Consider the following 15,163-nt stretch of genomic DNA (forward strand, 5'->3'; position numbering starts at 1 on the left):
GGTAGCGGGTGTGGCGGAGCCGAGGGGGGGGGGTGGGGGGGGGGTGGTGGGGGGGGAGGAAGAGTTACAATTACAAGTAATCTCCTAATGAGGAAAACAGGAAATCTGTTGTTACGGAAGCTCGAAAACATAATTGTGGAAAATCCAACATGGAAAATCAACCCCACGAGTAAATGATTCATATCATTCCATCAATAACCAAAGCAGTAATAAAATATGACGTGACGCAAAGCGAGAAGCCATGGTACACCTTGATGTTTTATTTCTTGTTTTCATGAAACTTTGATGAATCTCACGATCCTTCTCTTCCAAGAAGAAACTGCTACCTACGACAGCAGAGGCTAAGCTGGTGCAAAGCCATCAGTTAGGTTCACAGGCTGAGATCGCAGAGAGGCAAACCGTTCACAGCCAATTAGAGGCAACAAGAGAAGTATTCAGTTAGCCTCCCGTGAGAATGCTGAGAATCTACAGCACGCAACACATCATACCAGCAACAGCCTTTTACAGCCACTAGACCGGTTACGCTTTAAAATTATAACTGCACCACAAAACATTACCGTACATTTATGTACAGTACATACTGCTTATTAGAGAGATGTTGGTAATCAGTGTAATGCACCACCAGGGAGCAGCACTGAGGTGGAACAGATCAAAATGATTACGACAGATTGCACATAAGAATGTAGAAATATGATGAGCGACCGTTCTGGCATTAAGTGTGTAAGAGCTTATAGACACGTGATTCCAGTTAGATAAAGAAGACAGGAGGTCCTACCGTTGAAGAGAAGCACGGTGCCCATGCTCCAGCGTCTACTCTGCATCAACGGATCCTCAGAGGACGGCGTACAGTGGCCCAACATGCAGAAGGTTTTGTTGCTGTCAGATGATAAACTGGACTTTTTTGGAAGGGTGTAGTCCAAAGACACCTCGCATTTCCTGAAACAGAGAGCATGACAAGTTAAGATTAATGTTCACTAATTCACCAGACTTTAAACTAAACTGCCACAGTCTTACTCTTGCTGTTACACGATCCTCACCTGATGCCGCACACCCAGACAACCACACGGCCATGGATGTTCTTCTTGCCCTCTGGCTGCTGGGTGTAAGTGAGGCCGAGGTGCTGCCATTGCCCCGCTCTCAGTAGTTCCTCACCAGAGTCGGCCTGCGCCAGCAGCCCTGCTTTTATCTCATCGTTTGGGTCTATACAAATCCTGGGGGAACAGCACATTACAGTACTTCAAGGTCCATAAACTATGAATACTTGAGAAATAGCAGCCCATTCGTCACACACATCTTCGGGACTGTAGTCTATGCTGGAGCTCACCTGAATGTGAGGGAGCCTGTGGAGAAGTCTGCCCACACTTGAAGCATCAGTGCCTTGGAGCCCATTGACAGGATATGAATGAGACCTTCCTCTAGTAATCTCGCCCCAGCCTGAGAGGAGCCATGGTGGGACTCAGCTGCAGGAACGTTACTCTCCTCTGGAAAACAATGATAAAACAATCTCAAAATAAGTTCATTTATTGATGGACTTCAGGCATAAAAAACGTTTAGGTGAAGGATCTGTGTCTCACCCTTGTCTTTCTCCCCATCCTTCTCCTCATGCTCTGCCACTCTGAGCCACATAGAGGCACTGAAGCCGCTAGCCATGTGGGGCCAGCAATTCTGCCCTACGAGGGGCAAGTGGAGGGGAGCAATGTGCCAGGGAGAGGAACGGAGGTGGCTTGGTCTGTACTCGGCATCACCCTCCCTGCGCCCAGGGGACAGTTTGCCCTTCCAGAGCAAACCAACACTTTTCCCTCCGGCAGCCCCGTTTGGTCTGGAGCCAGTGGACACCCCTCCTGGGGTCGAAGCCCCAAGCATTATAGGAAAGGACAGGAAGTGAAGAGGTTCTATATTCACGTTGGCTTCAACGATTTGTAGGATGCCTTTCAGTAAAATCTCCTGCAGGTAACAAAGTAAACGGGGAGTGAGAAGGACAGTCTATCATTTTAGATTTGATAATGAAAACACTAGATCAATTTGTGCCAACTCTTTTTTTTTAATCCCTAAAAAAAGTGAAGCAAATTAAGAAACAAACGGATACACACATTACTAAGTAGTATATTTGTTATAACAGTGGGATCAATCTAAAACAGCTCAGCATTAAGGCTGTGGTCACCCTGAGAGTCTTGATCAAATGCAGCAAAACATACTTTTTAAAATAGAACATCCTGTGAAGCAGTACAAAAAAAGTAGCAAGTAAAAAGTGGCAATCATAAGTGGCAACTGTAGTCACTGATATGTCTCATTTTCATAGACGGAAAACAAAGGTCACACGTCATTTTGTTCACATGGTTAAAAATAAACCCCCGTCTTCCCTTTTGGGAACCTACTTCTCAAAGACAGGTTATTATTGATGTCTGCTGCCGGATTCCAATCAAACACCGGCCGCTACGTGGTAATAAATTGTAGCATCACATCTGTTCTGCACACGTTGGTGTTTATCGTATATAGAATGAAGTTTGGCCCAAGGGAGCATTATGTGTTGATGAGTCTTAAAGAACCAGGAAGTGAGAAGAAGAGAGCGTGACAGGAAGGGTGTTGTAAAAATGAGTTCTGAAAAATTGAATGGGCAGACAGCGTGATCATAAGCCATCAGTGTCAACACCCTGAACGTAAGCCAACAGTACATTGCTGAGTGACTGACGGAGTTATTTACAGTAGGTGGGGTCTTCTCCAGGAAGAGGCGAATCAACAGAGCCAGTTCCTCCGCTGTGATTCGCTGGCTCACCATGGCAACCAGCAGCTCCACTAGCACAGTCTGGCAATCTGAATGTAGACCAATGAAGAGCAGATTACGTAAACAGTTTTCATTCACTTGGGCATGCACCAGAAGACCACAGGCAAAAAAAGCAAAACAGCATCACTGCCTTCTTTGCTCTCAGCAAAACAAATAAAACAAAAAGGACACGTGACAATATCTTACAACACCAAATGAGATAAACATAAATTCTCTATATGAAATCAATCCAATGGGTACCGATTTCCCCAAGAATTACTCAAATTATTCAGATTGAATATGACATTTGAACCCTGAGGACCCAGTCGCAATGTCAACAGCAGGGAAAAAAACGGGAAAAAACAGCAAACTGAGTGGACACAGTTTTTTTCCCTTAGATGTCACACGTGAATAATATCCTACACTGTCATACAAGATAAAAATAAGCCAGAATAAATAACAAACCTGTAAAGGAGGGGTCTGTTTGGCTGAGGATGTTGTGAAAGCCAGACAGGATGGTTTTGACTCCTCCCTGTGAGGAACAGAACAAGGTGTCGGTCATATTCCTCAGTTGAGGAGAAAAGCGAGACAAACAAGAGTAGTACCAAGAAGAAGGAGCGGTCAGTCTGACCTGGTCGTAGAGCAGGGCAGCATTGCGGTGGTTTGCGCGTACCGCACCCAGCAGGCTGTGAAACACATGGCTCAGAACCTCCAGGTCTGGGGAGCCAGTGGCCAGCAACTTCAGCTCCATCGTGCAGATCTCCGGGAAGAGCAGCACGCCACCCCTGGGCCCGTCCCCCACCGCCACAAACTCATGCAGCACAGCAGACTCCACCTTCACACCTAAGAGGACCAACACACACACACCAGGGCAAGATCAGAGACACAACAAGAGACGAGCACACAGAGAGACGGTAATCGTCAAGCTGACTGGCCTGCCATGTTGCTTAAACATCTTCACAATCCACAGGCATACCTTGCTTCAGCTTCATCCTCGCATCTTGAAGGCAGCACATGAAAATGAATTAGCCTTAGTCCTGTGCTCAGCAGCCTCAGAGCAGCAGAGGAGTCCCCCTCATGATTTACAGGAGAGCAGCCCTGCAGGCTCTCACACAGCTGCTGGGACCTCCTTATATTAATGAAGCTCTCTCCCTCTGCACAGCTACACAGTCTGCCTCCATGGAACACTCACACATCCAGATACAAGGTATACTGCTGTATACTTATATATACAGTATATATGTGTCACACACAGACTGCCATCCTGGTATCCCTTAATATCATTTTGTGAAAAAATGTGTTTGGTCCGAGGTTGAATTTAATTGCAGCAAACCACCAGTTTGCATTTAATTGTAATTTTCACAGTTGTCTGTGATAGATTAAGACACCTGTTAATCAAGCAAAACCCCCCAGAAATATTTAATACAAAAAAAAAAAAATTCAAAAGCACTACTAATAAACCACACACTGGCAACCAATGTTTTTGAAAAACAAAAAACTTAAAGAAAAAGGCATTTTAAATAGATTATATTTAATTTACATACTGTTCAATGACATAGAGAGATAGGCTGTTTGATATGAGAGGAAGAACAGACTATTACTGCCTGGGTTGGGATTAATTCAAGTATTTGTCACATGTATTTGATACATTTGAGGAGGTATCTTTGTTTCTGTTCAGTTTGAATGAAGTGTGTTTTATGATGGGTTAACAAGGCAATTAAGCCCGTCTGTGTTCGGTGTAAGAGAGAAACTTGAATTGAGAAGGTGCACGGTTGTATGTTGTATCTCCTTAATTGAAATTTTGTGAATTCATTTTGTTTATTTATCAGACGCAGCGAACTCGCAGCTCACGCACAATGCATCCTGGTAGGCAAAATCTAGAGGTTTTTCTTCAGTGGACTACATTCCCCATCAGCACTGATTAAACATCCAGATAAAAAGGCGGGTAATTCTCCCTTTAGGATCCACTGTTTTCCAGGACGAATAAGATTTCCAGGAAGTTAAAGTCTCCATTTGATGGCGACTTAAAGTCACAAGATCCAGCTCATGAGGCCACAGAGTGTAGCTGCCTGCAGTTGTAAAACGTAAAACAATGATTGTATTCTGAGGGGATGAAGAAGGAAAAAAGGCTGTAATGAGGCCACGTTCTTAACCGGTGAGACCAGAGTGGAGAGACAGAGCGAACACAAGAGGCTGTTGTGAAGGGAATAAAGTGCTCGGGCCCGTTTCTGCTCTGTCATATGTGCGAAATAGAAACTAGCCACTTGTTATTGCGAAACATCCTCCACGGCAAACCAAATGAGGATGTGTGTTTTGCACTGCACATTTCTTAAGAAACCATGATGCTGTTCAACACAAAATCCTTCGAGTAAATGCAAGGAAATGCATTAATGAATAATAATTCAACAAATGCATTGAGTGATCAATTCAACAGTGGGAGAAGCAAGATTTCCCAGGGACGGAAATCAGCAGATTTAGAGGTTGAGACCTCTCCATCCATCAAGATTAGTCTGTTGACATTTATCACAAACAAAAACAAATGTTGCAGAAGACGGAGTACATTGAGAAAGAGATTTAAAGCGTTCCTTAAATAATCCCGGGGAAGTAAAAAGAGTGAAAAGAATCTGCAGGGGAAGACTTGCACGTAAAGCAAACAACCCAAGTAGCGTTTAACCAGTTAGATACTATCGTTAGGAGCAGTCAGGTGTGTGCCGTAGCTGTGGATTCTTAAAGAGGAGTGCGTGTGTGTGTGTGTGTGTGTGTGTGTGTGTGTGTGTGTGGTTTTGCAGCATGTGTGGACCTACCCTCGTCCTGCTTGGCCATGTCCTCAGGGTTACTTTCACTGTCGGCGTCGTAGCCCTCCTCCTCCCCCGGGGGCTTAACGCCACAGCTCTGCACCTCGTCCACCTCCTCGGACAGATCGCCTGCTGGAACCACCTGGAGCTTCTGGCGGAAACAGAGTGCGAGAAGAAGAGGAAGAAAGAGGAGGGGAGGCGAGAAGAAGTCATGAATTCTAATCCCTCACAATCGAAATGCAACAACATCATTGCCCAGCCAAGCTGTTGGTGAGATAAAAACAACATTTCGCAAGAGCTTACCCAATGCGGTTATAAAAAAAAAATGTCCTAGACTAAGAATGTTATGCTAAAACATACTACGCATGACAAGCAGCGGTCCTTTCACTAATACAGCAAATAAATAGCCAACAAAATGTTTTCAAGTGAGGAGGGGAAAAAAAAAAAAAAAAAGTACACGATTCTGGTCATGAGACGAATATCAGCTGATCTACAGGGCACTCACACAGCCCAGTGCCTTAACGTGAACAGTCAGTCATCATATGTGCACATAGGCAAACACACACACACACAAGTAAACAGTCAAACTCTAAACCGTTTACTAGTTCAAAGAAGAGGTTTACTGTAATACACACCTCTATGCCTTTCTGCATAATACTCGGCAGCTTTGATATTCAATTGTGGGTGAAGAGAACATTTTGAAGAAAAGTCCTTCAGTGGACAAACTTTGCGGTGAAAGACTAATCTTGGCGCTTCATAGCACATACTTGTTATGGTTAAGTGAACATCACGCTCTGCTGGGCTCACTGACAAAGAACTAAGCTCTTAGGAAATAGGTAACACTATTATATAAAAACGCTAAATCCTCCAGTGTTGGAACAGGCTTAGTCAGACAGGCATTTTAAGACTTGTGAAAAACACATCTAAGGCTGTGAGAGAGGAGGCGACGACTACCAGGCGGGAGGTCATTTTACAGAGTAATGAATAATGATCTTTCTAGAATGTTGTTTTTAGTATTCGTCTCACTTCCCGGACCAAATAAAAGCGGTTACATGTCTGGTCCTAACCATACATGGTCTTGAGAACTATTCATTAATGTAGCCTGCAGTACTAGTGCGGCTACTAAGAAGGCGGAAGTTGCAGTGACTAAAGGACACGTGTGAATATTTCAACAGAGTTAATCTTTGATATGTTCGTGACGACTATGTCGTAAGAACCTATATTAACAAGTGAGAATCTTTGAAACAAAGCACCATCAGGGACCTGTTTGGGTTTCAAACTGAGACCCTGCTCGCTCATGTTTGCATCCACTGCTTGGTCTAAACGAGGGCGATCGTAATGTACGTCTGCTGTTCTGTTGCACGTCGGGCAGATAACGGCTGCTTAGCAACATAGCGCGAGCGGCCATACACGGCCGCCCCGACGCTCGACTCGGCTGGAAAATGATTTTCCTTTCATTGTACGGTTTGCTCCAGAATAAACACCACTGCTCTTTAGATTTTGCCGTGGCGTTCAGCCAGAGAAGCAGTGTGTGGGGACGGGAATGGCATGCAACAAAGATTTACGGTCAGCACCTCAAACCCAGAGGCCACCAGGGGGGCACTAGCTCGTTATCAAATAGCCGCGAATAAAACTGTAGCTACATTCACTAAGTGGATAACTGAAGTGTACATTGGCACTTTGCGTCATGGGTAGAAGGCAACAAAGAGGGAGTAGTTAGTATAAGAAGAAATTATAGTTTTTATTAGAATTTTAAAAAACAGCAAATTCTATTGAGGAGAGACTGTGCAGCAGGACAGATAACAGATGAGTAGAGTAACACTGGACATGGAGAGCACCTCCTGTAGCTGCAGAGCAATCAGGTCTGACTGCCCACAACCTTAACTTGTCTCTTTGTACACAACTTGCTTCAAAAACTTGAGAACATAAAAAGGTGCAGTAACTTCACTCACAGTTTCTCCCAAGGCAGGACTCACCCTGTCTGGCTTCTCCTCAGGAGGGTCAGGACAGGATGACACCTCTGCCAAGGCCACTCTCAGGAGAGAGTCGAACAGAGGAACAGCAAGGTCAGAGTTCACCACCCCGGAGCGAGAGAGCTGGTCTCTCACCTCGAACAGAGTCTCTTCCACCGACTGGAGCTATAAACCAGAGGAGACAAAACAGTTTAATTGAGGCCAGAATAAAAGTTTGTTGTGTGAGGTTGATGTGGTCAGGGATTAAGTTGATTGATCAGTCGGATATTAAACTACATACCTGATAAGAAAGCTCAGGCTCTATCCTCTGCAGGGACGAGTTGGCACTGTGCAGACAAATCGCCAGCAGGGCCTCGAGGAGACGAATACTTTGTAGTTGCCACTCTTCCTCCAGCCTCTTTGCTGGATCTTTGGTCTTTCCCTCAGCGGGAGAAGTGCCGAGGGCGTCGGCTGCATCACCAGTCGTCTCCTCCAGTCCCAGTGAGGCCGCTGGGGCTGTGGTGTCAGGGCTGCCTTTGCCCTTACCGTCCCTCTTTTTCTTTGCTTTCCCATCCTTGGTCTTACAGGAGAGTTTCTGAATGACCATGGCCATGAGGCGCAAGCAGACCTCCAGTCCTCCGAGCCTGAAGAACTGCCTCTGAAACAAGGGGCTGGCCAGGTAGATCCACCGGCACACCGACCAAACATCTGCAGCGCAGCGTAACTGCTCTTTGGAGGGCAGAGCCACACAATCTGGGGACAGGAAAGGCAGTCGGCCGCCAAGAGGTTCACTGGCTGTACTGTCGTAACCTGAAGTGTCCTCAGAGTCGTTGGCTGAGTCCCGGTCAGAATCGGCCTCTTTGCTGACGCAGAGGAAGGCCACGCACAAGAAGAGGTTGATGACACGGAGGTGGGTCTCTGCTCGGCTGCGTCCTGGACCACGACCCTGCCCGCTCCGGCTCTTGTGACGCGGGCACGCCTCCTTTAGGCCTTCGTAGAACTTACTAAGGCTCTGTGGGCCCTCTCCAGCCCCTCGGGACCCCAGCTCCTCGGTCAGGCCCAAGACGGCCTCCCTTTCTTCAGCATCGGCACTCTCCAGCTCCTGAAGCACCCCATCAGCCTGCTGGTGTCCGATGCCTATTATCAGAGTCTCAAACACCTTCAAGGCCAAAGAGCGTGTCTGGTCTAGGTAGACGAGCTCAGTCACCTGATTGAGCCCGTTGCAACTGACGAAAAGGTCTCTGATCACCCTGAAACAGAAAATATTGGAAACTTAGCAGAGTAAAGCAGAAAATGGACATGAACATTACACAAACCCAGTATAAATACAGGCAGTGTGCCTCTCACTGGTCAAGGAAAGGATTCATATGGTGACAGAAAGGGTGGATGTGAACTGCACACTTTTAAACTCTCCCAGCAATTAAAATAAATGGCAGCACTCTAGTCTAATCTAACAAACTCTGCAAACTAGTCAATCAGAGGCAAAGCCACCGCCACTGCACAGGACCCGTCACACTCCTTCCTTCACTGATTTCATTTCCTCCCATCGGGTTGCAGATATAATTTCCCCGAAGGCACAACAACTCCTTTGAATATATTGCTCGACTTCTATTAACATGACAGATGAACTGTGAAGGACAGTACACACTTCCGTTGCTTATGAACACAACCTGCTGTATTTGTAAAGTTCCAGCTTCATACACTGCATTTGCTTTGTTATCTAATGTGGGTTTTGTTGCTGTGCGTATATTATACTGAGCCACAAAAGACACATTTCCGTCACATTGTGTGGAAGTTATCGCACGTTTATTTAGCAAAACAAAGCTGACATTTTACCCTTTTATATTTGTCTTCTACTGGTAAGCACAAGCTATTGAGGCAGTGATTAAAAAAACAACAAAAAAAAAAAAAAAACTTAATTACACTCCCACAATGGAGGGTAAATTACCTCAAAGAATAATGAGTCACCTCTGAGTGAAGGTTAAATCAACATTTGGTAAGAGAGAGAACACTGAGGAGATGTGCTGACTGAACAATAAAAACACTTTCATCTCAGCATGAGATTGTTTACAGAGTATGTTAAGGAACTGAAACAGATGTTCAATCAAAGCTCTGAGCTCAGTACATGTGTAAATTTAATAAATAATAACTTTGCTGTTTTTTTTTCTCCAATTCAAACCCTCTCGCTAGTCTTCCTCCAAATCAATGGAGAGTTGAATAATTCTGGTTTTTCAGAACATTTCCTCTTTTCATTAGTGGTGTGCAATTTCATCAGAATAACTCTGCATTAGCCTGAATATTCAATGCTCTCATCTGCAAAAAAGATGGTACAGGAGCAGTGCAAGCAGATGAAGAGGCAGGTTGGATCTCAGAGGCTGTGAAGCTTTGAGAAGATTTCTCACCTTTCGGGTCATCTTGCGACAGCATGCTTTGAAATCAGTCTGTACACTGTAGCTTCTGTAGCTTCAAATACTCTCATCGTCATCTTACCCTTTGCCATTCAATACACTACTGAAGTGTGTGAGTCACCCAAACACTTTACAATTTAACTCTCATTGTCTGAGCATTTTCCCAAACTACCAAAATACACATGGCAGCCTCAGAGGGCAGAAAAACTGTAAATGTTTGAATACACAGCAGGTGTACGTCTATATTTAACTCAGTTTCTCCTATCCTTGTACTCACTGACAATCATTTGAACATGGCAGTTAGGTTCAGTTCTTCCTTCAGGCTAGTGTGGAGAATGTGCTTACGGCCAGGTTAATGTCACATAGAAGGTCTACTACTGAGCCCAGAGATAATGTGGCTAAAAGTGCAGCTTGTTTATGATGAATCTTCAGTTTGGAGACATTTTAAACAGCTGACTTTTATTTAACAGTTTTGGGAGAAGGCTGAGGTGGAGCGGTTATAAAATATGTAATTGTCCCACCAGATTGAGCCGTATATTCTAACCTAGTGACTGAACGTACATGTGCGAGGATGGGTCGGTCTGCCCTGTACAGAAGCAGCAGTTCAGTAAGCATTGCTCTACAAGTCATCCTTTTATTGATCTTGCTGTGTTGTGAATATTGCAATTTGGTTGCCAATGTTCAAGAACAAAAAGTTGTATTATTCATAAGACCAGTTGCACGTTACATTTGAGCAACCGCTGTATTATTCACTTTGTGTGCTGCAACCTGAAGTTTCAATAAAGTTGTGCAATTGTGATAAAACAGAGTAAATCTAAATGTGTTAAATAAACTGTACAGCGGATAATTAGAAGCTGCATTAAGTGGAATTCTCAGAGCTGTTTAGAACAACAAAGAATAAAGAGACATTACACTTGATAGCAACAGTAAGTGCTCTCAATTTAAGAGCCAATATGGTTTTATTCCCTCTCATACTGTAGGGGTGGATTACTGTTGTCAGTGTTTTAAAGAGTACGGGTGAACAAAAAAACATGAGGGTAAACAAAGCCAGCCTCAGATTCACTCTTGTTTTAGAACGAGCACTGTCTGCTTGCTATATAATTGTTTTTGGCTCTGTGTCCACCGTTTTGTTAGCCTCTACTTGGATGCTTACGATCTGGCACATGGTCGCTACGTTTTTTTTAATAGAGGTTGACGCCCTTGCTGAACACAGCAAAATAAGAAAATACAGGCTGAGGGCTGCAGAGTCTGTGCATATACAGACATTTACACACACTTCACAAGTGATGAGAGGGATTGCTTTTGTATCAGATACATTGTCTTTTTTAGGAATATCCTACTAATAAATGGAGATTTATCTGAATATAAAAAGTGTATATACTTAGGTACTGTACTGTAGGACGTACAATTGTCTCTATAGTGTCTTTTGAAGCGGCTCAGATGACAAACATCACAGCTGTAAAGACTTTGAATGCCAGTCAAAACCTTCAGAGAGTAGAATGACATACTCTGAATTTTAATATGGAAACTATACGCCCACTGCTGACAGACCGCCTCAATGCACCCATCCATCTATTTTCCATTCACACTGATCCTGTTTAGGGTCGCACGGGGATTCAACCTATCCCAGCATGCATTGGGCACGAGCCGGTATTTATAACCGAGACAGGTCTCACACAGACAGGACACCACATTCACACATATGGGCAGTTCAGTGTTTAACAACCTGCATGTCTCTTGATCGTCTCAAAGCTGAGAACTCAATATTCAACCGATAAAAAACTAAATTAATACAGTATTATACCAATTCTGTTTTGGCAGAATTTTGTTAAATGTGTTCGGACAAATACCACAAGCACCTGTTTCAGCCAGAATACTGCACTCGTCACAGTGTTACATAAACAGTCACTAATCTTCCATCTGTCACTCAGTACACAAAGCTGTAATAAATTATTGATTAGCATCAATTAGCAATGACCTGGATAGACAGATCTAATGACTAACAATGCCCGAGTGGATTAGGTGTCGTCTTTGAGCTGGCTGATTACATTTGCTTTATGTGGTAGTATAAAAAGGAGCAGTATCCTTTTCTTGAGTGAGAAAATTGCCAAAACAATTTTCAAAAACACCCACCTGCATCACATTAATGTAATGACACATTAGTCAGAACACATATAGCATTATTGGTGCTTCTGCACATTTACTTAAATCAAGAACAGCTTGCAGCTACAGATCTTTCTACCTAATAGAAATTAAATTCAAAACATATTTGGCATAATCCTGCTGAGAAAAGACAGATGACCAAGGAAAAATGTAAAACCGCTCACCTTGATTTGAGAAGGGCAGGTAACGTTTGCAGGTAAATGAGTAGTACCTCCACAGGCAGGCACTGTGTGCGATAGCTGCAGACTTGAGTACAGACAGTGGAAACGCCCAGCTGTTGGGCATGGTGGGCCAGCTCTACCCCTCTCTGCAGCACAGGGTTGAAGATGTGTGTGTAGAGCTGCCACTGCACTATAGCATTGCCCCGCAGGGTCAGGTGGCACACATGGCCAGCTATCTGCTGGCTCAGCTGCCAGTCCTCACCAAACACTAGCTCCTGATAGGCCTCCAGAGCGTTCCACTTCCACAGCATGTCCTCTTCCCCCCCACCGCTTGGCAGAATACCCTGGGAGCGGTAGCACAGACTGGTGGACACGGCTGAAGGTTCCCCGAGCTGCAGTGTCTCCTCCAGGCCTGGCAGCTGGCTGCTGTCCAGAGTGCAGATGTTACAGGAGGCCAGCTTGGCTTTCTCTGAGGGTTGTCCCCCACCAAGCTGGTCGAGGATCAGTCTGCCCAGGACACTGAGAACATGGGACTGGTAACTACGCAGACCTGGTGCTTGGAAGGCATGCAGCAGGGGTCCTACGACTGAGCAGGGGTCCATGCAGCAGCAGATTCCAACAGCCTGCACCCCAGCCAGTACCTGCAACACAGCCGGCCCGCTGGGGGACAATCGCTGCAAGAGCCGCAGACATTGGTGAGCGCAGGCAGCCAGGCAGCAGCAGCGCTCGGGGTAACGCACTGCGTCCCCGTCCATCCCTTCCTTGCCTTCTCCATCCTCTTCAAAGGGGTTGCGCCGAGCAGCCTGCTTGAAAGCAGAGACGGGCAAACCTGACAGGTCTCTGTGGTGATGCAGGAAGTGGGAATATTCACAGCGACGGTGCCGCCGTCTGGCGCACACGGATTGATGCAGCTGCTCCGACTTTGCCTTCTTGACAGCACTGATGATCTTAAAGATTCCCGCAATGAGACCCCGTAGCCTCTCTGGAGCCTCACCTCCTACTTCAGAATCCCTGGCCCTGCCGAGTCCCTCCAGCCGCAGCACTGTGGCCTCAAACAGCTCCAGGCCGCGGTGCTGGACAAACTCATGGATGAGCTCCAGCGCCTGGCTAAAGAAAAAGGGGTTGGGTGTGGAAGCCTGCAGGCAACCCAGCAGCACTTGTAGTACTCCCTCTAGAAGCTCTGGCAGCAGTAGCGCCCTGTGGCGATAGCGGGAGAATGAAAAGTCATCCTGGACCTCCTGCAGGGTCTTCTTCGGCCGAGGGGCAAAAGGGTCACTCTGTCTGTCCAAGCAGCTTCGGATTTTGAGGGTGGCTCTCAGCAGGTCTGTCAGGCTGCGTCTCAGGCTGTCTGGGAGGGTCTCACTTTGACTCACATCCACTGACATCAAGTGCAGGATGGTGCGTAGAAGCATCCTCTGGACCAGTGCAATGGGCTCTTCCGTCCAGCCTCCAGCAAGCTCCTCGGCCCCCGTTCCACCTCCAACGCCTCCTCCTGGACCACAGCAGTCTCCAAACTCAGTCAGGATTTCAGTGAGAGTAGGTACGACACTGACTGCCAGGCCAGGGTTGTGGTTGATGCTCATGTCAAACTTGCAGACCTTCTCCAGCAGGGAAAGCAACACATGGCAGAGATCAAAGGGCGAGTTTTCCATGCGGTTGAAAATTGATATTGCAGCTGGGTCTGTCAGGGTTTCCGTGTCCACCATCTGGGACCCAGGGGCTCGGGGGTGTGGGTATGGTGCACTCATGGTTTCTGCGATGGCAGCGGCGGTGGACGTTAACTGTTGTGAGGCCTCTGAGCGATGATGCTGACAGTTTACCCGGATGGTGGAGCCATGTGACCTTCGGCTCCTGGCACCACCGGGGCCTGGGCCGGCTTTGTCTTCAGGGTTGGCCTCTGAATCGGAGGTAGAAACCTGGGACTTCCGAGCATCCTTTACGGAGTATCTCTGCGCTGTTCTGCGTGACCGCCGCGACTTCCAGGTGCCACTGCCAACACGGGACCGCTTCCCAGAGTTCTGTTCATCTGTCGCAGCCTTCTGTCCTGCTCTGAGAGGGGCAGCCTTCACCTCCCGGCTGAGGAATACCTCCAGTAGGGACGGCAGGGTGAAATCTGTCAACATAAAGAAATCTGTCAGTTGCATTCTGGACATTCATGAAGACTCGAGACTTGAATACTGTTATTGAATACTGCTGAAGTGATATAGGATTCATGACACGTGTCACATTTAAGATCACATTTTTAGGAATTGAGACTCCATTTTCACTTTAACGTAAAGTAATATAAAGCTCAGCTGCATGTCAACAGCCATTCTGTGTTTGTTAAAACACGCTCAGTGAGTAGGAATTAATTAAAGTAAAAATGTCTCGGGTTCATGTTAGCTTGGATCAGCAGTCCTTTACTAAATACCAGTGTCATCCTGAGGTCACAAGCCTCTGCAACCACTACTCCTCTCCTGTTGTGTGACTGGCTGCTTGTGTTTGTAAGAGTCAACGTAATGGAGACATTGGCTACAAAGATCAACCACAATCCATCCATCGCCAAATGAGCACAGTACACTGTTTGCACTGTTAAGCAAGTCAAATACATAAAAAATGAGTCACTTGATTAGAACCTCACAGACACCGTTTACAGTCTAAAGCAATGTGCACACATTCCACTGCCTTCACATAAACCCACCAAAGCTAATGCCAGAACATGGCTTAATCTTAATAAGTGGCATAGAATTATGTAAAAGATGGAAATATATTACGGTAAGATATTACTGTATGCAAAATGTAAGTTTGCAAATTACAGAGAACTAACATGCGCAGCAAAGTGTACACTCACAAAAGGAAGTATGTAAATTGAAGTCATTAGTTACAAGCCATGACAGAGATAGTCACATGCTTTTACAGCTGGGCAGCACGAGGAATGTGCTGT

The 15,163-nt window shown here is 45.8% G+C and overlaps 1 protein-coding gene across 1 annotated transcript in view; it reads right to left on the bottom strand.

Moving 5' to 3' along the window:
* The window catches only part of lyst (lysosomal trafficking regulator), a 61,004-nt gene that overhangs the window by 20,556 nt on the left and 25,285 nt on the right, over window positions 1-15,163 (bottom strand). Inside the window, exons 7-17 of the mRNA XM_031871844.1 lie at window positions 12,244-14,353; window positions 7,810-8,758; window positions 7,509-7,694; window positions 5,566-5,707; window positions 3,393-3,604; window positions 3,227-3,293; window positions 2,702-2,811; window positions 1,575-1,944; window positions 1,325-1,481; window positions 1,038-1,211; window positions 776-936 (exon numbers count right to left, since the gene is read on the bottom strand). Of these exons, the coding sequence (XP_031727704.1) occupies window positions 776-936; window positions 1,038-1,211; window positions 1,325-1,481; window positions 1,575-1,944; window positions 2,702-2,811; window positions 3,227-3,293; window positions 3,393-3,604; window positions 5,566-5,707; window positions 7,509-7,694; window positions 7,810-8,758; window positions 12,244-14,353 (4,638 nt within the window). The remainder of the gene's footprint in view (window positions 1-775; window positions 937-1,037; window positions 1,212-1,324; window positions 1,482-1,574; window positions 1,945-2,701; window positions 2,812-3,226; window positions 3,294-3,392; window positions 3,605-5,565; window positions 5,708-7,508; window positions 7,695-7,809; window positions 8,759-12,243; window positions 14,354-15,163) is intronic.

Source organism: Anarrhichthys ocellatus, unplaced genomic scaffold (genome assembly GCF_004355925.1).
Source record: "Anarrhichthys ocellatus isolate YVR2014 unplaced genomic scaffold, GSC_Weel_1.0 scaffold3, whole genome shotgun sequence".
Lineage (NCBI taxonomy): Eukaryota > Metazoa > Chordata > Actinopteri > Perciformes > Anarhichadidae > Anarrhichthys > Anarrhichthys ocellatus.